This window comes from Leopardus geoffroyi, chromosome C3 (genome assembly GCF_018350155.1).
Source record: "Leopardus geoffroyi isolate Oge1 chromosome C3, O.geoffroyi_Oge1_pat1.0, whole genome shotgun sequence".
NCBI lineage: Eukaryota > Metazoa > Chordata > Mammalia > Carnivora > Felidae > Leopardus > Leopardus geoffroyi.
This window is the reverse complement of record NC_059338.1, coordinates 50,760,819-50,781,171: the sequence shown is the minus strand read 5'-3', so window position 1 is coordinate 50,781,171 and position 20,353 is coordinate 50,760,819. Positions and strand designations below refer to the sequence as shown.

Here is a 20,353-nt window from a genome sequence, read left to right as displayed (position 1 = left end):
TACACTTTCCTCTCCTTTTTGTGGTGAGTTCATGCCTAGGGGAGGGCAACCTCCATGCTCCGTCACTGGCTGGCTGGAATAGGTTGTTTTTGGCCACTGATCCGATCCCCTTTATTTAACAGACCCCCTTAGTGGCTTAAAACAATAACTGTTTTATTATGTTGCATAATTCTGGGGTCAGGAATTCAGGCAAGGCTTGGCAGGGTGATTCTTCTCTTCCATGTGACATTGATAGAAGTTGCTGGGTGGTATGCAGCTGGCAGAGAGACTAATCTTGAGGGTCTAAGACAGCTTCAGTCACATGTCTGGTGCCTCAGCAGGAATGTCTAGAAGGCTGGCTCAGCTGGAGCCGTGGATCACAGTGCTTACACGTGACTCTCCAGCATGGTGGCCTCAAATTTCTTATGCGGTGGCTCAGAGCTCCAAAGGCAAGAGTTCCAGAGAAGGAGGCAGAAGCCCCAGGGCTTTTTATGACTCAGGCTGGGAAGTTACAGCATTATTTCCATCGTAATCTATTGGTTAAAAGAGTCAACCTGCCCAGCTTCAACGGGAGAGTCCGTAGAACACACGTCTAGGGGGAGGGTTTCGAACAATTTGTGGCCATGTGTGAAAACTGCCACAGTCTTCACCTCCAGATAGTTGCTGCTTGTATGGGGGAAACTGCTCTCATCACTACTTTGTGAGAGGGCCTACTAAGTGTGCAGACATTTAACGTCTGTTTTTTGGGGATAATGGGTGGCAGGAGAGAGAACATCTATTTAAAGTTACATGGTAGAGAGGGAAAAAAAGTGGTCGAGTGCTTGGGCTGAGCACCATGAAGCATTTCATCCCGCTACCCTACCCCAAACGCCTCTACAGAGTCACAAGACAGGCAAGTGTCAGGGAGGGCCTTTTGCAACATTGGCCTTAAACACCCAAAGGTAAGTTTCGTGACTCCCACCATCCTGTACTTCTCTCTCGTGGTTCTCTTCGCCCCGGTAACGATGAACTCAACGTCTGACTTTCCCCAGAAGATGCCAGGTTCTGCGATGAAGAAGCAGCTTGTTCTACTCAACAGCACACGCTGGGCACCGGGCATCGTGTGTGAGATAGGGTAGACACTCAGTAAATACGTTTCATTGGCTAATTATCTGGATGGTGCTAGAAAAGATGAGAATCACTACCGCCTAACGACACATTTATAATTGGCTGTGAGGTGTTTAACTTTTTGTTTTGGTTAGGATGGCGGGCTGTAAGGCACCTGAGGTGTAACGTTCGAAACTGGAGCAGTTCCCCAGTGGGTCCCCCCAGATCACTCTGACTGTTGACAGACACAAGGGAACATCCACACACCTGACACTTACTAACAGCTTTGTTTATTATTTAGTTGATTATTCCATTTTTTTATAACCGTACAATAATTCTCTTTGAAACAATACTGTTATACCTGAAGTTGGTCACATGATATCCATTCTTCCTTCTATCGTAGTCAAGTGGGTTTTTTCCACACTCAGTGTTTTAATAGAACATCTGAATCTCAAGAAGTGTGCTTAACCAAAAATAATGAATGGACCGAACTCCATGGAAGATGATTGCATACTCAGTTAAAGGTCTAATGCTATTACGGTGGGTCACGTATGTTTAAGGGGAAATGCCAGGGTCTCAGGGGGAGCCCAGAGCCAGGGGAGGGTTGGCGGGTATAAGTGACTCCCTAAGACCTGTTTGTCAGCTTGGAAATTTGAGGTTTAATACTGGTCTGGTACCGTCACCCTTTTTAGTCAGGATGGGTTCCTCCAGGCACGCTTTGGGAAAGGTCACAAGGGCACGATCAACAGTGTTTTCCCAGGAGCCAAGATCCTGCAGTTAAATCCTCAGAGGAAGTTAGAATCCTGCCCCACTCATGTTGGCCTTCCTTGTAACTTGAAAGTGGATGACGGGACCCAGCCATAGCGTCTGTGTGTCTAGTGTGTGTGTAATGTATGTGGATAGTGTGTGTGTGTGCATGTGTGTGTAATGTAGGTGTGTATAGTGTATGTGTGCATATGTGTGTATAGTGTATGTGCATATAGTATGTGTGTGTAGTATACATAGATAGTGTGTGTATATATGATGTGTGTGTTATGTATGTGTGTGTATTGTGTGTGCATAACGCATGTGTGTGATGTATATGTGTTGAGTGCGTGTGTATAGTGTATGTGTATATGCGTGTATGATGTATGGGTATGTATAACTTTTGCACATAGTGCACGTGTATAGTGTGTTGTGTGTGTAACGCGTGTGTGTGTGCACATCTCGTGTGTGTGTGTAAATGTATGTGTGATGAGTGTGGTACGTGTGTGTGATGTACGGGTGTGCAGGGTGTGTGGTGTGCGTGTGTGGAGGTGTGTGTGCAAGCACACGTACGCGAGGAGGGCACAAGGGGACACGGAAGGAGGAAGAGAGTCATGGAGAAGGAAGGGATGAAGGAGGCAGGGTGGGGCCCGAGAGGAAGACGAGAAATCGGATGCAAAGCTGGAGGGACCTGGGGGAGGAGGAGGGGACACTGGGAGAGAATGAGTTTTTATTAAAATAAAATTTTATTTTAATAAAAGAAGGGGGGGGTCAAAGAAGTGTGACCCTGACGCCACTCACTGTCCTCCCTCCTCAGCCCGTTGGCTCATGGGGCCAGGGAGTCAGCGCAGCCCTGGCAGCCCCCACCACGCTGCACAGACCCCGTGTTCCGGGCGGACTTGAACAGACGGGGTAAGACGGCCTGTCTCTCAGCCTCGCCCACCGGTTGGGGACCAGCTGCCTGTGGCACTGTCCTCCCTGGCGGAGGTCAGCGATGTCCCTTTAGGCATCCCACCTGCGGCCCTGCACTGCCCATGAGCGGGAGGGCCGACTTTTCTGCTGGCCTTGGCTCTGGAAGTGGAGGAATTTCTGAGGCAGGTACCTTCCAGAATTCGAGACAAATCTTTCAGTCTTTTTACGGGAAGACGCAGGGTGGGCTGTGAGGCCTCCCGAACCCGCAGCCTCACCCCAGGCCCCGCCGCCAGACCCCGGGGGAAGCTCGCTCCGCAGACCCCTTGGTCCCCAGGGGTGCTCCAGTGGCTGAGTTCAGGGTGCACCGTGGGCACATCTGTCCCAGGCAGGTGTGGCAAAGGGAAAGCTCTCTGGGTGGGTCCCTGTGGAGCTTAGAGAAGGGACAGCTGCATGCCACAGGCAAACTGGCCTGTTCCTGTCGGGGCCCAGGCAGCGGTAAAGGAGGCATCCGGGGCAAACCGCCTAATGGGTTTCCTCTCTTTGCCTGGGGTTCCTCATCACTGAAACGGAGGCGAGAACAGCACCTCCTTGGTGGTGGGGGCGGGAGGCTGTCCTGAGGATTCAGGGATGTACGAAGTGCTCAGAGCAGCTCTGACACACGGTAAGCACGAACGGGATCTGTCATCACAATTTGGAAAAAACCCAGGAGAGTTCCGTATCGTCCTGCATCTCTTTCCTGACCTTTCTCTTGTGTTTCCAAATGAGGAGCCCCGGTCAAAGGCAGGGTGACTGGAAGTGTGTGTCGAGGCCTCTGAGGTGTGTGGGCCACATGGCCCTCAAAGCTCTTACGGAAAGGCTGGCTTTCCTTTCAACTGGGCCACCACTTACATCTGTGGCTATCACACTAGGGTCATGGGACAGAGCCAAGGGCCCGGCCTCTACTTGCCTACACAGAGCCTCGGCTACTCCCGGCAGCTGGATGGGAGGTGAAAACAGTGGTATTCTCCTGTGGATGGCCATCCAGAGAAAGGATCTGCAAAACTAGCGACACAATTAGGCAAATTTAGCAAGGGAGAAATGGACATTGGTTGTGTGTGTGTGTGTGTGTGTGTGTGTGTGTGTGATCAGTAAGAGCTTTAGTTCACCGAAACACTGACACGGAGGTATCAGCCCTTCCTGGACCAGAGTGGGTGTCGGTCAGGCCTTCTTTGCCCAGGGTTAAGTGACTCGGACACTAAAGAGAATCCAGGCGTGGGATGTACATATGTGGTCTGGAGAAGTTCATCCTGGAGACACAGGAGTTTTTTAGAATAATCAACTCTATTTCTTTTCTAGAATATGACTGCTAACTAGTCTCCCAGGCAGACTGTTTCGAAGGTGCATTTGACAGGTAGCATTTTGTCGCCTCTTAAAGATCGTATTGTCTGAAGGAGAGGCAGAGATCCACCAGAAGGAGATTTCATTCTAATCCTGTCTTAGAACGGGTGAGGACCTAAAAAATCCCGAAGGCCTGCTGGGACCCATGTTGGAGGCTCAGTTCACCTGAGAGGTGTGAAACAAGCAATAGGAAGGCGTGGGGGAAACCATGAGACCCGCACAGACGCCACCCTCCCAATTTCCTGTGGTCTTTGTGAGCAGAGCTTAGGCTCCCAGAGTGAGATGCTTCCTGAGGAACGCTTGAGGCCGGGGCCCGAGGCCAGTCTAGCAACTCTCTGACCTCATCTCTGTCCCCAGCGAATGGACTCAGGGACTCAGTGAGCACAGGGTGCCTCGACCTGATAGACCTTTCATGGGAAGCATGGCAGAACTCTTGAGCATTTTGATGAACCTCATGGGAAAAAAAAAAATTAAATGAAACAAATCAACTGTAAAACAAGCCCCAAAGTAACCCCCTGCAGAGAAATACTGCACGAAGCTGCCGGATGGCAGCTGTACCGACCATGCAGATGGAGAATGTCATACCAAAGAAGTTCCACCGGGAGCAAGGATCAGTTTCTCCCTGGTTTAGCTATTGCCTCTCCCTGGTTTAGAGGTTTTAATGTTCCATTAAAAAATATTAAAAATCCACAAACCAACCCAGATGTTCCTCTCCTCTCTCCTGCTTCGTTTCGGCAGCCGCACCTTCTGGCTTCATGGCGCTAGATGTCCTTGCTGTCCCCATAGTCGTTGTAAGGGACGCTCAGGGTCTGCTCCTCGCACGTCTTCCTGAGGTCCCGGCTGAGCTCTGACCAGTCAAGTCCGTAGGGCTTGATCTCACTGTAGCGGCAGCCCAGGTACTTCAGGGAGCCACGTCGCAAGCTTATCTTGGGTTCCTGAAGGAGGCCATTGCACCAACTGCTGAGATCGCCTAGCTGGGAAAGGATGAGGCCAGCTTTCCTATGGATCAAGCGTGGAGGATACTACTATTAGTGTGAGACTTCATTATTTCTTTTAAAGCCTTATTTGTTTTTGAGAGAGTGTGAGCAGGGGAGGGACAGAGAAAGAGGGGGGCAGAGGATCTGAAGTGGGATCCACGCTGACAGCAGCGAGAACGACACGGGGCTCGAACTCACGAACCTCGAGATCTTGACCTGAGCTGAAGTCGGACGCTCAATCGGCTGAGCCACCCAGGCAGCCCTCGAGTGAGACTTTTCAACTCCAAGAGGGCACAGCCTAGTGTGTTCTACCTGCTGGTCTAGCGTGGGCACTTAGAACAGGGGTCTTCCATAAATATCTGTCAAGCAACTGGTTGGATGGACGGACGGGCGGATCGAAGAACAGTCTGGCCGTGCCAAGTGGGACAGGCACCAAAACAAAAGAGAGAAACAAAATGCCATGAGGGAAAATAAAGAAGAGAAAATAACTGATATTTTAGTGGGAATTTATGCCCTTTGAAAATCATAGAGTTGGCAGTTTTGAAAGACAAATCAAATCCGTTTTCTTTACAGCCAGCAATTTACCGTCATCAAATGACAAATAATGCATTTGAGTATTTGCCTTTTCCAGGCTATTTCAGAACTAAGCAGAAACAGCTGATATACTGAACTTTGGAGGATATCAATGTAACGAATTATGCCCGTATGGAGGTAGTGGCAGTGAACTAAGGGCCAAGACAGCAATGCCCTCGGGGCACACTGATGCAGGGCCGTTCTTGGGGGAAAAGCAGACTCACGGTGGCACACGTGACCTAATTAGCCTTCAGGTGAGCTCATGCTCCGTTCCGCCTTCTACCTTGGAAGGCCAGGAGGCCATGGTCATTGCGCCCCAATCAAGAGAGAGAGGAACAGGAGGGGATGAGAGGGCACCTGAGCTGCTGCAGATCGCCAGGAGAGAGAGAAAGGAACAGAGGAGAGTGAGCCTGCCCCAAGTTCACGCACACTGGAGTGCAGTGATCCCTCTGGGCCAAGACCAGAGCCTGGGGGCCTCCACGAGCAGCCTCGGGAAGCAGGCTGTCCCCACAGTCCATCTCACTGGAGTACAGCCTTCTTCCCTGGGCCCATTTCCAGTGTCAGAGAGAGGGGCTGCCTGACAGCCAGCTGTCAGACTCACCGCCTCTCTGGGCCCTTAGAAGCAGCAACGGAGCAACATTTCCCTCACTCAGCTGTGTTCCTCTCGTTCTACAAAGGCCTGAGTGCTCAGAGACCCAAGGCATTTCTCGTTTGAAAGAGCTCGTGGGAGGCTGTAAAATGCCGTCGTGAAAAGCTCAGTGAACAGCACCCCTTGCAGGATTTATCAGCGGCTAAGCTAACTTCTCATGTGAAGAACCACTCTTTTCTAATCCAATCAACAATTCTTTCCAGAAGATGGAAGTTTCTGCACTCCGTTCAGGATGACCTTTCAGAGAACAATAGCCACATTCATTTCATTTCTCCCCTCCTGTCTGGCTGTGACTACCACCGGGGGCGATCTCGTTGCGTTCCCGGGAGGCCACGCTGAGAGGCACAGAGATAATGCTGGAGGAAAGGTGTGGAGATTCAGCAGCACGGTCAAGGGGCCGAGAGAGGGTAAGGTCATCGGAGGGCAGTGGTATTTTCTCCGATGTCAGTGGTGGGTCAGAGGAAGTCAGACACTCCTCGTGCCGCAGAAATTGCATCTGATGCAGACCGTCTCTCCTCTGCCTCTCAGCCTCTGCAGTTTAGCCACGCAGGCTTCCAAAAGTCGTCATCAACAGGGACTTTGGTGGCCCCTCCTCTTAATCTACCCCACTACATGTCATTAGTTGTTGACAAATTCTTGGAAGGTGAGAACAGCCAATATCGTTCTCAAAGTATTTCAACCCGCAAGTCAATCTGGAGGCCTCCGTGAAAGTTAAGGGAACAGACTTATCTGCTCACAGGAAGTATGTAGCCCACAGACCCTCTTCTGTTCACTCTCAAGACGAGCTCCAAAGTGGGACGATGCATCTCAAGGTGCAGTGCTCTTCCCTTCCTGTGGTTCCCCGAGATCCGTGACACAGGAAAGTAAAACTTGATTTCCACAAGCTAATAAATTACACAGTGTTTTCTAATACAGAGCCTTGAGAAACCAGCATCGCACAGGGAAGGGTCTCCAGGGAGGAGAGTCTGCGAAGAGAGTGTCAGGTCAGCAGCACGCCCTGCTTTACAGGGGGATCCACGCTTCTTCCCCTGCTCCCTTTCTTTATTAACCAATTTTTCTCCCGACTCTTGAGTTACAAGAGAGAAATTTTAAAAGCAATCCTAATGCCCTTGGAAATCAAGATGATATATGCAATGTTAGTGCTATTCAAATTGTGACATTTATGTTCCCTAACCAAGAACTGTATATATACACTCAATAAATGTCAGGAGGGAGGAAAGGGAGAAGGAAGGAGGGGGGGAGCAGAAAGAAGGGAGGGAGCAGAGTGAGAGGGGGAAGGAAGGTGGGGGGAGAGAGGTGGAGAGAGGGGATATTAGGTATACGTAATAATAAGGGTAGGAGTAATAATGTATAGACCGGAAGGGACATATCTTAATGTGTATCTTCTCTCTAACCCAGGGTTTGCTTTTTACCGAAACTGAGACAAAACAAATGAAAAGCCCCTTATGTATTTCCCTCTGTGACATAGCTCTGGCATCTGTTTGCCCAAGGACCGCCAGTCTCTATAAACTGCAGGAAATAATTTATGAAATGCAGAAAAGATTCTTCCTAAACTTACACTTCAAATCATTGTATTTTGGAAGATACTCCTAAACTTCCTCCTTCTTTCAAAAGTAAGAATGCAGGAGGGAATGTCCTGAGCAATGGTCTTCTACGAGAGTTTATAATTTCAGGTCACAAGAGGCACTCTGACACTGGGCCTCCCTCCAGTTCGCTCAGAGGTCAGATGGGCGGGACAACTTCTGGGTGATACTTTCGTGCAGCCTATTGGCAGGAGTGCAAGGATTCTTCAAGTGCTAGAGGATTCCATTGTGTTGATTGTCTTCATTTTCTTTCCTTCTTTTTTTTTTCTTAGTCCTTGGCTCTCCCCTTTTTTCTTTATGAACTCCTAACTAATTCAAGGACATACAGGTGCCAACATTCCATGTGAAAAGCCTCTTACACCGTCTATCTGAACATTCCAGTGCTTCCGCTGAAATCTGTTTTTCTTGGAATATATAGCCATGATGTAGAAACAAAATGAAGTTAGTATCTGCACACATCGTCCCCATTTGTCTCTTTCTAAGAATGTTATCTGAGTTGTAAAACCTATAAGCAGTAGGGACTGAGTATTGAAAAGTTGCAGCTTCAGGGCCGGGGAAACACTATATTGTCCTAACTTTGGCCTATCAAGATAGCTGTCAAGGTGGATACTGACCATCACCACGCTGTCTTTCAAAAGAATGTGCAGTTGAGCTGAAAATACGCCTGTGCAATGCATATTGCATAAGCAAAGTTCATATGCAATAAATATGTTTGGATAACCCCTTCAATAAAATTCCGAATTTTCTTTCATAAGACTAGGCTTCTGGCTCCTACTGTGTTTTAGCATTTGGACTGCCATGTCAGCGTGAAAAAGAGGCGGGTAAAACAGGTCAAGGGCAAAGATTTTTTTTAGAGTTCAAGAAATGTATTCATGACTTGGCTGCTTAAATACAGCTTATCCAAAACTAATCTATATGAACTGGGCTGTGTAAAAGCACAGAACTTCCTTCTACAAGCAACTAAGCTCACCCAGGAAATCTCTGTGAATTCATGGATTCGGTATTATGGTGTAGGAGGTACCAAATTTCAAAGGGCTGAGGTCTTTACGAGAGGCAATGAAGTTTATTAGTTACCTGGGGCCCAGTTCATCCTCACACCGCCAGGTGAATTCTCCAAAACTCTCATAGTGCTGGTTGTAGTGGTAGAGGACTCGGTGTAGGGTTGGAGAACCCAGATCCAGGAGGGTGTTATAGGCCGTCTGTTGCTCCTTCCCACTGGTGTAGCCATTGAAGAGATTGTAGATCTTATCTGCTATCTCTGAGGAGGACAACAAAGGGAAATAAATAAGATTTTTAACGTTCGTGTATACACGTGCAACATATGAGTGTGCACGTGTATGCAGATGTGTGTAATACATATCCGTGTGTGTGTGTGTGTGTGTGTGTGAGAGAGAGAGAGAGAGGGAGAGAGAGAGAGAGAGATGTTGCTTAAATACCAAACCTGGAGGCTGGAGACAGGGGTTTGAGTAACTCACTTTATCTCTGCCCCATTGTTTGCAGCTCTCTTTTCTATAAAATGAAAATCTTCAAATGGAATATTGCTGAGGTCAATTTCAGTTAGAACAGTCTCTGTCTTTGCCCATGTTTCCTGAAAATACAGTGCCTGAGGCAAAAGACTTCAGATTAATACTTTATTGGCAAGTGCAATCCCAGGGAAGCTGGAAGGAGGGAGGAAGGAAATGAAGCGAGAAAGGGGGCTGAGTGACTCTAAGGGAAGTGTGCTAAGGGAGCAGGTGGTACGTTTTGCAGGACAGGATGTATGAAGCTACCAGAGCCCCACCAGTCTGTCCCAGGAGAATGGAAGACTTTACCCCCAGCTCCCATCTGTGAATGGTCTGCAGGGACTTCTCACATTTGCCTTCATGAGCCATTAGCTCTCCCGCACTTCTGGCTTGCATATGCTTGGGTACCAAGTGGGTCCTGCAAAAGCTACTGGGAATCCCTGGGTGGCAGGGGGTAGAGATTTGGCTCAGGGATGAAGTGAGGTAGTCAGGCGATGCCAGGGCAGCGTGAAGAACCCGGAGCGGTGAATGGTCGCAATTTCTAAGGCAACCTTGGCCCCACGATTAGGATTTCAGGAACACCAAGCCTTTGCGAGCCCACCCCCCCGACCAGATATGAAGACACGTTTGCAGATCTGTGGTGACACAGAAATTGAATCCAATACATCCTGCAGCTCCAAATGAGTAATCCTTCGGTTTAATTTAGAACTCTTATATTTCTCCTCCAAGGCATACATTGCTAAGACTGAACTTGGTGATGTGGCAAAGTGGCAATGAATTTGTGCAGCCTTGGCATTTTTCCTATGGAGCTCCAAGCACTTTATCATTAAATGTTTTCGTATTAAACCTGTCAGAAGGGAGATTTGTTCACATTTCCTTCCTAAACAGCTGGGAACTGAGATCTGGAGAGCAGAACTGTGTCTCAGATCCAATGTTAAATCTGAGGACGAAGAAACTAAGTCTACAGGTTTCTGAGACAGAACTTTGCTCACTCGACCTCCTGTTAGCCAAAAGGCATAGCAACCTGATTCGCTGTCACAATTCCAAGTGAATTCAGGGACTGTTGGTAATGGCAGTCATTGTTGTAGGAGTTTTATGGGTTGGAAGGAAGAAAATTTCTACTCCTACTCTGTCCAGACATTGCAATGATTTCCTTACTTTTCTATCTTGCCCATCGCCTATGAGGACGGGGGCCAGAGCTTCTTCCACGTCCTGAGTGCCCAGCACAGGGCCAAACAACATAGTAGTTAAAGAACATCTTAGCTAAAAGAATAGAACTCATGATCTATCCAGTGATATTTCTCTATCCCATGCTCTACCAAACCTTTAGCAATCAAACTCTGATGGCCAGCACCTTAACTGCATTAAAAATAACTTCAGTCCAGAAATCCACTGAGATATTCAGGATTTTTAAATTCTCAGGTTGTTAAAATAGGATCAAGAGGTAAAGTGGACAGTGACTTAGAATATGACGATCTATAGTACCTCTAGTTACTTATTAACGGTCTCTTGATTGTCAAGAAATTTACATATATAAACTCTCATCCTCACACCATCACTGCAAGATGGATACGAATGTCTGAATCCTACACACGGGGACATTCGGAGAGAGGCCAGGTCACCCACCCAAGGTCACATAGCCAGTGTGGGCTGGAGTCAAGATTTAAAACCATGTCTGTCCTCCTTTACTCTTTGGCACTAATGCTCAGGGGATTGGAGTGTTTCACCAGTTTAAGACACAGGAGGCAGAATCCCGGTGGATGCACATCTGAGGTGACTGTTTCTGGTAGACCCATAGGTGGCCCCTAGGTGTCGAGTAAGAGGGACTCCCAGTAAGTATGCAGGGAGCCTGTCATTTCTGGAGCCGAGACAGACAGGAGCAGAGAGACCAGTCTAACAGCCGTATTGTTTGCAGTGAGAGGAGGGGAATGTGTACTGAGAGAAGAAAGACCAGAGGAGGAAGAATGTGGGCGATCAGACCAGAGCCCAGATAGGGAGGGCTGGGGTTCTGTTTATTGATGCCTCTCTGTTCTTATTTCTGGTGATGGGAAATAGCATCCCTGGCCCCAGGCCCTGGTTATGACTGTCTCCGCAGAGGAACAGAGATGGCTGAGAAGGTGTTTTCGGGTGTATTTACTATTCTCATAACACAACAGTAATATCCAACTAGAGAAGGCTGATGCTTTCCATTAGCAGCAGCACATATGCCTGAGGCCAGGTGGGAGAGGCCCAGATGCCACCATAAATCTCCTAAAACCAAGATAATCTAACTCCAGGGTGTGCTTACAAGCCTACATCAGTAAGCGCGATGCTATATTCAGAGGGATCTATATGCTAGGTTCCTGGCGCGTGAGTATTTCTGGTTCCTCCTATTTCCACGGACGAAATTTAGAGATGTTATTTCATCAACTTTCATAGCATCTCAAGAAGTCATTAACTCAAAGAATGGAAAAGAATACAAGGTATTTTTAGTTATCATTTTACCCAGCTTTCAGCTTCACAGAAGACTTGGGTTATCCAAAACAGGGATATGTCCTTCCTCTCTTTAAAATGCATGGTGTTCAGGAATACTTAAAATGCAGGTGGAGGGATGGCAGGGAGTCTACAGACATAACTCATCACAAAAAATCAAGCTGAGTTACTAGTTCTTAAAAGGGAAACGACACCTCTCAGGGAGCAGAATAAACCAACAGGGCTGGGACTTAAGCCCTCAGACGCAGAGGATGGTTAAGAACAGGCACCATGGCATATAGCATCATATGAAGGTGAGTTCCACTACACTAGCTGTGTGGCCTTGGACAAATTACTTAACCTCTCTGGGTCTTAGTTGACTTTTCTGTTCTGTGACGGTGAATAACATACACCTTCCAAGATTATTGTGAGACTAAGTGGTGTTAAACATAAAGCCTTTCTTCAGCACAATGTCTGGACACAGTAAGCATACATGTATTCATCCATTCAATACAATCACCATGTACTTGGTATTTTTCTAGGCACTCAGGCTACATCAGGGAGAAACTGACAGAAGTCCTCACCCTCGAGGCACTACGGTCCAGTGATAGGAGGCATTTAGGGGAGCAACAAACATAGCAAGTACAATAGAGTCTGTAAGGAAGTGGGAGAGAGTCAAGCGGAAGAAGGAAGAATGGGGGAGTTGTGTGGGGCCCTGAGATTTTTCAACACGTGGCCATGATAGGTCTTATTTTTTTTTAACGTTTATTTATTTTTGAGAGACACAGAGAGACAGAGAACGAGCAGGGGAGGAACAGAAAGAGAGGGAGACACAGAATCTGAAGCAGGCTCCAGGCTCCGGGCTGTCAGCACAGAGCCTGATGCAGGGCTCGAACCCACGAACCACAAGATCATGACCTGAGCCGAAGTCAGTTGCTCAACTGACTGAGCCACCCAGGCGCCCCACCATGATAGGTCTTATTGAAAAGATTACCCTGGAGCCAGGACCTGGAGGTCTTGGGAGGGGATGAGCTGCAGGGAGACGTGGGGAAGAGCATGCCAGGGACAGGCAAGCCAGCACAGAGCTCCTAGGCTATAATGGGCAGCATATCTGAAAACAGCAAATAAGCCACCATGTTTGGAGTAAGATGAGTGAGAGTCGAATGATGGTGGATGTTATTTTATTATTATTATTTACTATTATGATTATTACTGGTTCATCACTGGATCAAGCTTTTCCCAATGCCATGAGAGAGATACTGAAACACAGGAGTCCAAGAGACTGCAGGAAATAGTCTTATTTGAATGAGGTGGGGGGGGGGATTCCTGGGGCAGAAGTGAACTTTCTTATACCCCAGCAGTGGCTGCTCTTTTTTTTTTGTTTATTTACTTTTGAGAAAGAGAGACAGACAGAGAGAGACAGAGATTGAGCCCTAGGGCGTGAGAGCGGGGGAGGGGCAGAGTGGGACAGAGGATCCAAAGCAGGCTCCATGCGGACAGCAGAGAACCTGATGTGGGGCTCGAACTCACCAACTGCAAGATCATGACCTGGGCCAAAGTTGGACGTTTGACCCACTGAGCCACTCAGGCGTCCCAGTGGCTGCTCTTTTTACTATGAAATAAATAAGAATCTTGGAAGCATCTATACCTCCTAATGGCTTCCTTGCTGCTATAACGAAAGTTCCTTGAATGGAGGTCCTAAGGCACCATTGTCATGAGTCCCTGGGTCTGTCTGGCCCCACAATGAAGTAACTGATCACAGAATTCTATATGAAAACATGAGGGCAAGGAACCCCACCTGGCTTCTATCTTTGTCCTTCTTGGCACCGTCCACACCGCCCGCCCCCACCCTCCAGCCTCTGTCCCCTTCCCCTGCAGCCTCTCACCTCCCCCGGCTGCTCTGTGCTGCCTTCACACCCGTGATTCTCAGCCCTGGGAATAAAATTTGATTCTCCACCTGGAAGGCCTGTGAAAAACACAGATTAATGGTTCCTCTGGAGTTCCTGATTCAGTAGGTCTCAGATGGAACCTGAGAATTTGCCTTTCTAGCAGGTTCCAAGGTGAGGCTGCTGCTATTGGTCTGATCACACTTTGAGAACCACTACGCTAGAGAAATTAATCCTCTCAAGGGTTTCCTTGCTTCCTCTGGGACCGGCAATATGGCAAATTGCTCTCCCTTTCCCCTTGACCTTGGCAAACGTTCCTAATGTCCCTGTGTTGGCAGAAACCTTCCTGAAGCATTCTCCCACACAGAGGAATCCTCCCATGCCCCCAGAGAAGGGCAGCCTCTCAGCCTCTCACGAGTACTTGCAAACAATTTACTGCTCTCTCCGTACATACATAAACATCCCTCCACCTTAGAAACTCACCTGCCTCTTCCTATTTCCCCCTGCTTATTTCCTGACCATTCTTCCACGAAAGAATCCGGCATCTAATTCATCTTTTCCACCTCATTTCTCATCACCATTTAGGGCAACTTCACCGTCGACATGAAAGTCCTCTTTAGGACTAGATCCCCCAGCCATCAGGAGTCAATTATCCTGTCTGAGACCTTGTCCAGCTTTGTCCCAGTAAATCCCAGGATCACATACTGTCAACACAACCTCCTTTCAAACTTCCTGTACTTCTTCCTGCTGTCAATCTGTCCTTCGGCGATGGAAACCACCGCTCACTTCAGGCATCGGCTCTGTCTGCCTCCCTCTCTACCTGGCACCATCCACATGGCCCATGGCCTGTGCCCTCAGCCGGCTTGCTCCATCCTTTGTCTCTTCTCTGTCTTCATACAGGCTCCTGGGATCTGCTCGGGGACAGTCACAAGCCACTGAGCTAGGTGGTTCTGCTCGTGCTCCGTTGGCATTCTCAACACACCCCTGCCCAGCCCTTCTCACAACGTATGACGCCTAGCATGACCTCTTTCTCTCCTGTCCCACATCCAAGCCATCAGCAAATCCTCTTGGTCCTACCATCAAAATAACTTAGGACTGGCCCACTCGGCACCACGGCCCTCGCAAGCATCCCCTCTCCTCTGTCACTGCCACAGCCTTGGCTCCCCACTTCTATCTCGGACCTGCTATCTGGAGTCCACTCTCAGCACAGCAGATGAATGCTCCCGGACAATGTGGAGTCCAATCATGTCCCTCTTCCACTTGAAGGGCTCCATTGCTTCCCTTCTGAATCCCAGGTTGAATCCTCAGCCCTGCACTGGGGCCCCATGGGATCCACCCCACCGTCCCTCTGAACTCCTCTTTGCCCTCTCTCCTCCCCATCCCTCTCCACCATGGGGGCCTCCTTCCACATCTTTAAACACACCAAGCATCTCTTTCGTGCTGTTCCTCCTTCTGCAATGATTTTCCCCCAGTATCAGCGTGTATTCTTCTCCACCCTCTTCCAAACCATGCCAGTTAAGATTCTGCCCTCAGCTTGGAGACCAGGCTGGTCTTATCATGGACACTAGCTCGTTCCTCCCGGGAAGGGTGCTTTCAGGAGAACATGACGAGAAACTCACTGGCTCAGTGGCTTTAGTGTCATGATGTGATAAAATTCTTCATAGGAAAAGTGTGCGTACAAGGAATAGAGTCTAGCTTCCTGCTGGGTAATTAGGAGCCGAGGTCAAGCTCCGGGTCACTTAAAAGGTAATTCCCATTTGTTACTAGATTTAAACTCAGACCCAAGTGAGTTATATTTATGACCACCATCTGGGTTTGAAGGAGGCAAAGCATATGGTTTTTTGGTACAGCTGCTAGAACTGTATTAATTTGTGAGGATCCCCTCAATTAGTCCAGGCCATTAATCTGCACGTTTGCCCCCTACAGGACCCCCTTTTGGCTGAAGAGTAAAAGCACCTGGTGACGCTGTGTCATTCTCTCAGCAATAAATTGACTCTCCTGCTCCCCAGCTGGTCTGCTGGGCTTCCAGACACTCTGCTCTGTCAGGGAGCCCAAGGGGGCAGCCGCACGTCTTGATTCACTTTGGGGGCTGAATTAACCCAAAGGAGCCCCACAGAGAATCGGAATAGTGGTCTCTCCCAGGCCAGCTCTCTACGTTGGCCATTCTTTGGTCCAGTGTCGCGGTCTGTCCATCTGTTCCCACAGGTAGCACTGTGCTACAAATCTCCTACCTGCTGATCCCGCCCCTGATGCCCCACCAGCCTGAGGCCTCTTCCGCAGGCAAGTCCAAGGGGCCCACTTCTGCCGGCAGAGACATCAGCAAATTTTCCAAAACAGAAATAACTGGGGCACCTTCCCACAACCTGCTCCTCTCTGGCTTGGAGTAAGAAATCAACAGTGATGACATAAGGGGGCCGCTGGTCCTGTCCAGATAGCCTCTCATTGCAACCCCAGACTCTGGTTTCATCATCTAGGGATTTCGAGACCTTCCAAAGTCATTTGGTCCATACCCTATCAGCCAGGCAGCGCTCACTCTGGAGAGAAGCGTCCCAGTGGATTCTCATAGTTCTAAAAAAGGGGGATTTTTTCCCCCCGCCACCTAACTTGAACACTCTGCTTAAAATGTAGGCCTTTTATTCATTCAAAGACAGGTTTTCACTCTTTTACACAATGACCTTCTAAATATCTAATTTAACATTATAGGCAAAGTGGGAACTGATGTCAAATAATGGGTCTGAGTGCTGAGGCTGTTAGCTGCTCACTTTGTGACCCTGGTCAGCTGTTCACTCGGCTCCGAATCTCAATTTCTGCACCCATAAAATGGGGGCAATATTCTATCCATTCAGTAAATGCTTACCGGGTCCCTATCGGAAAGCAGACTCCGCATGGTAAGCGGCGGTATTTCTGTAGTCACGGAGACTTTGAGGCTGGAATTCTAAGCTGAGCTAGTTTCATCCAGAGAAATGTTGTGGCCAAGCAATTTGCTCATACCCCTTACATCACCTCATTTGGGCTCCTGACTCCAGTTGTATCCGGTTGGCCATGAGGGGCACCATCTTAGAATGTATGTTCCCTAACATCTGCACCGTTCCTACAGGATGGGCACGAGAAAAAGACTTAAAGTAAATTCACTCATTTGACTCTTATTAGACTCTTATCAGGTAGGGTAGTCTTATCCCTTCCCCCATTTTATAGATCAGTAAACGGAGACATGAGGTGAGGTCAGCTGCTCAAGGTCAAGTAGCCAGCAGATCAGGAATCTGAACCTGGATGGTCTGACTCCAGAGCCTAAATTTTCCTGTCACCAGTCGGTCACCATGCTGCCTTCCTTCGAAGCATTAGGGACGTGACAGTGAGCCAACAAAGCAGATTCCGCTCTAGCAGAACTCACTGTCCAGCGACAGATACTGGGCCCGTGAGGATACTAACAAACGGAGATGAATGTTCCGAAGGAAAGTAACGTGGTGCTGCGGAACCTCCAGCAGTGCCTGTCCTGAGGAAGGGACACCGGATCCCGAATCTGCAGGTGGAGGGGAGTTAATCAGTTCGCTCAGGGCTGGGGGTGGAGAGCACTGGAGGCAACGAGACCAGCGGCGGGAGCGGAAATGGCGTGGGGGACCTGAGAAAGGCAGTGAGGCAGAGACGCAGAGATTGATGGGGAGAGGGGACAGGAAGAGGCTGGCAAAGTGGGCCAGGGTCGCCTCAGTCAGGTCCTGTGTGTCTGGTGAGTATTTTGGTCTCTGTCACGAGAGGCATGGCAATCCTTGAAGAGTTTTAAGAAGGGGCCCGAACAGGGGCAGATCGCTGTGTGGAAAATAACCGCGCTCTTCACAGGCCACACGTGTTCAGTGAGGCCGTAACTACGAGGATCCTTCCAGGAGCTGTGAGGGCTACCGCGCCAGTGGTTCCAGTTAACGTAGGTCTGGGGCACTCTTCCCCGTGTGTTTTCACATCGCTGCGCGTGCCCCTGGAACGCTGTGGGACCGTGTCCCTCACGGGCAACCCGATACTCCTGGAGCCAGGAGCCACCCGGAAGGCCACCGGCGGGGCCAGCAATCAGCTTGGCCACCCCACTTCCCTTCCTGAAACTTGCATGGCCGGAGCTCCCAGAGTCGGCCCGTGTCTCCGCTCACGTGCAAATCAAATCGGCCCTAGGCCACCGGAGAGACGGCGGTGGCTGGGCAGGGCACTGTGCTTGGCGTCAGAGCTCTGCAGAAGGGGTGCCCGGGACGGCCAAATCCTGGCTCTGGAGGCCACGTGATAAGCCTCAGAGCAGGGGACGCTCTCGAGACGCGCCAGGGGGCAACATGAGGAAGGGGATCTCTAGCAAGTGTGCTGTTTGTGCCACGGATGTTGACGGAGGCAAACCCCTTAAGTGACAAGGGCCTATTCCAGTGCACTGAAGAGGGACAATTCTCTACCAAGGGACTGGCCCACGGACACTCTGAAATACAGAATTAAGGATTTGGAAACATCTTTGGGGGGGGGGATACGGTAATTAATTCCCCACCTGCAGACTCTCTATGCTTTAATTCAAAATAACCCTTCAGATGTGCACAAACACACGAAGCCAGCAAGTGATCTGGGTCCTGAGGGCCGAGGTCACGGGCACTTCCAAACGCACACCCAAGCGTTTGGTGTTGTCGCCTGTGCGTGCCCAGGGCTTTCGTCAGCATGTCGTGCCAGCTGCCTGACTCTCGGAACGTGTGAAATAGCGGTGGACCGTGAGGCTCTCCACCAGAGGCAGAGGCGGAGGCGATCAGACAGGTGCCGCCCCTGGGCTGGGCCTCGCATCCTCCCCCTTCTCCGCGGAACCCACGTTCTGTCTGACTCCCTTGCTCCCGCTTTCGGCCCCCCGCAGGCTCTGCCGGCCCCGGCGTCACTCACCTTGGGCTTTGACATCATCCACCACGGGGCAAGGGGTCTTTACGATCACGTCGCTGGGCCTGGAACGCCGTCCGGTGTTGTCCACGCCCCACAGGGTGAACCTGGCAGAAGGGGGAGGAAGTGGTCGTCAGAGAGAAGCTGAGGGCCTGGCTGACAGTCAAGCTGTGCTTGGGCAGGTTTGGCCCCGGCCATTCTCGCAGCCTTGTGTCAACCTGCTGCTACCACTCACGTCATGAGGTGTGTAGCCCAGAGCCTCTCGTGGCTTCCCGGCGGGTCCTGGGTTGGAACGGGGTGCCTTGGGTATACTACTTGGCAGAAGGCATCAGGGCACCGAGCAGTGGTTCTCAAAGGGGGGCCCTCAGCCCAGCAGCATCGGCCTCACCTGGGTACTCGGCAGCCATAAAAGTTCTCCCGTCTGGCCCAGACCTACTGAATCGGAAACTCCAGAGGGGTGCTCTAACAAGCCTTCCACTTCTTTTTTTTTTTTTTTTTTTTTTTTTTTTTAACGTTTATTTATTTTTGAGACAGAGAGAGAGACAGAGCATGAACGGGGGAGGGGCAGAGAGAGAGGGAGACACAGAATCGGAAGCAGGCTCCAGGCTCTGAGCCATCCGCCCAGAGCCCGACGCGGGGCTCGAACTCACGGACCGCGAGATCATGACCTGAGCCGAAGTCGGACGCTTAACCGACTGAGCCACCCAGGCGCCCCACAAGCCTTCCACTTCTACTCTGATGGCCACTGAGCTGAGTGAAGATGTATGTGTCCAAGGAACCTGGGGCCAGAACTCGGGTCCGAGGCCCCACTTCCTGCCGTGGGGAGTTACAGCTAAATCCTCTGAGCTCTCTACTTTCTCTCATCTGTGAAACGGGATGATGATGAACCCGCCTGCAGGTCCCTGTGAGGCCGAAATGAGATCATTACATCCCGAAAGACCGAGGACAATACCCGGAAACCGGCGACACTGAGTAAATCGCGTTCATTCTGTTCTGTCCTGTCTTGTGCTCAGATGGCATGGTGACGCCGAGGGCCGAGGACAGTTTCTCCCTTTTGAAGTCAGAAGCGGAACAGCCAGCGTTGAGGGGTCCTGACTTGCCTGTGGCTGGGGGCCTGCTTCCCATGTACGGCTAGTTCCACCCCACCACGGACCAGAAGCCCCAAGTGGAAACGCGGGCTGCTGGGACTGAGAATGGGACGAGCTGCCTGGGGGCAGAGCCCAGACCACACCTGTGGGCCCCGCAGGACTGCCTGGGCTCCTGGCTGTCAGTCAGGCTGGGGCCGGTGCTAGGCTTTCCCTCCTATCTCCACAAGGCGGCTCAGTCTGTTCCACTGGCCTCTGCTCCTTAGTTCAGATCCACCATCTTGCCTGGTCCTAAACCTCATCTGACCCTGGTCCAAATTCCGGCACCCTGCTACCCTCTCCCTGCCAGCCCTCTCCTCCTAGGTCTGAGTGGTCCCTCTGTGCCACACCGGCCCCACACAGCTTCCCAGTGGCTGCTTGGATCCTCAGCAATGGCGGTCACTGGAGTTTCTCATCCTCTGGGCCTCCCAAGCAGGCTCCACAATGTCAGTGCAGAGCCCGACGCGCGGCTCGATCTCACAAACTGTGGGATCTCAACCGGGGATTCTTAAACATTTTTGTACTGTGGACCGAGAATCCTCAGAAGAATGTTTTTTTAATGCATTAAATAAAATGCACAGATAGGATGGCAAAATAAGCCAGCTGGGCTGAAATGCACGTCTCCTTCC

General features: G+C 50.1%; 1 protein-coding gene across 5 annotated transcripts in view; it reads right to left on the bottom strand.

Annotated features, from left to right (window-relative positions):
* Window positions 1–1,333: 1,333 nt before the first annotated feature.
* Window positions 1,334–20,353, bottom strand: part of ASTN1 (astrotactin 1) — a 305,254-nt gene continuing 286,234 nt past the window's right edge. For 4 of the 5 annotated variants that reach the window (XM_045452805.1, XM_045452807.1, XM_045452806.1 and 1 more), the window contains 3 exons: window positions 18,607–18,707; window positions 8,955–9,138; window positions 1,334–5,097 (listed from right to left, as the gene is read on the bottom strand). In XM_045452805.1, coding sequence (XP_045308761.1) covers window positions 4,860–5,097; window positions 8,955–9,138; window positions 18,607–18,707 — 523 coding nt within the window. In that variant the 3' untranslated portion in view covers window positions 1,334–4,859. Of the gene's footprint in view, window positions 5,098–5,282; window positions 5,483–8,954; window positions 9,139–18,606; window positions 18,708–20,353 lie in introns of those variants that run through there. The other variant, XM_045452809.1, reaches the window with a different exon arrangement.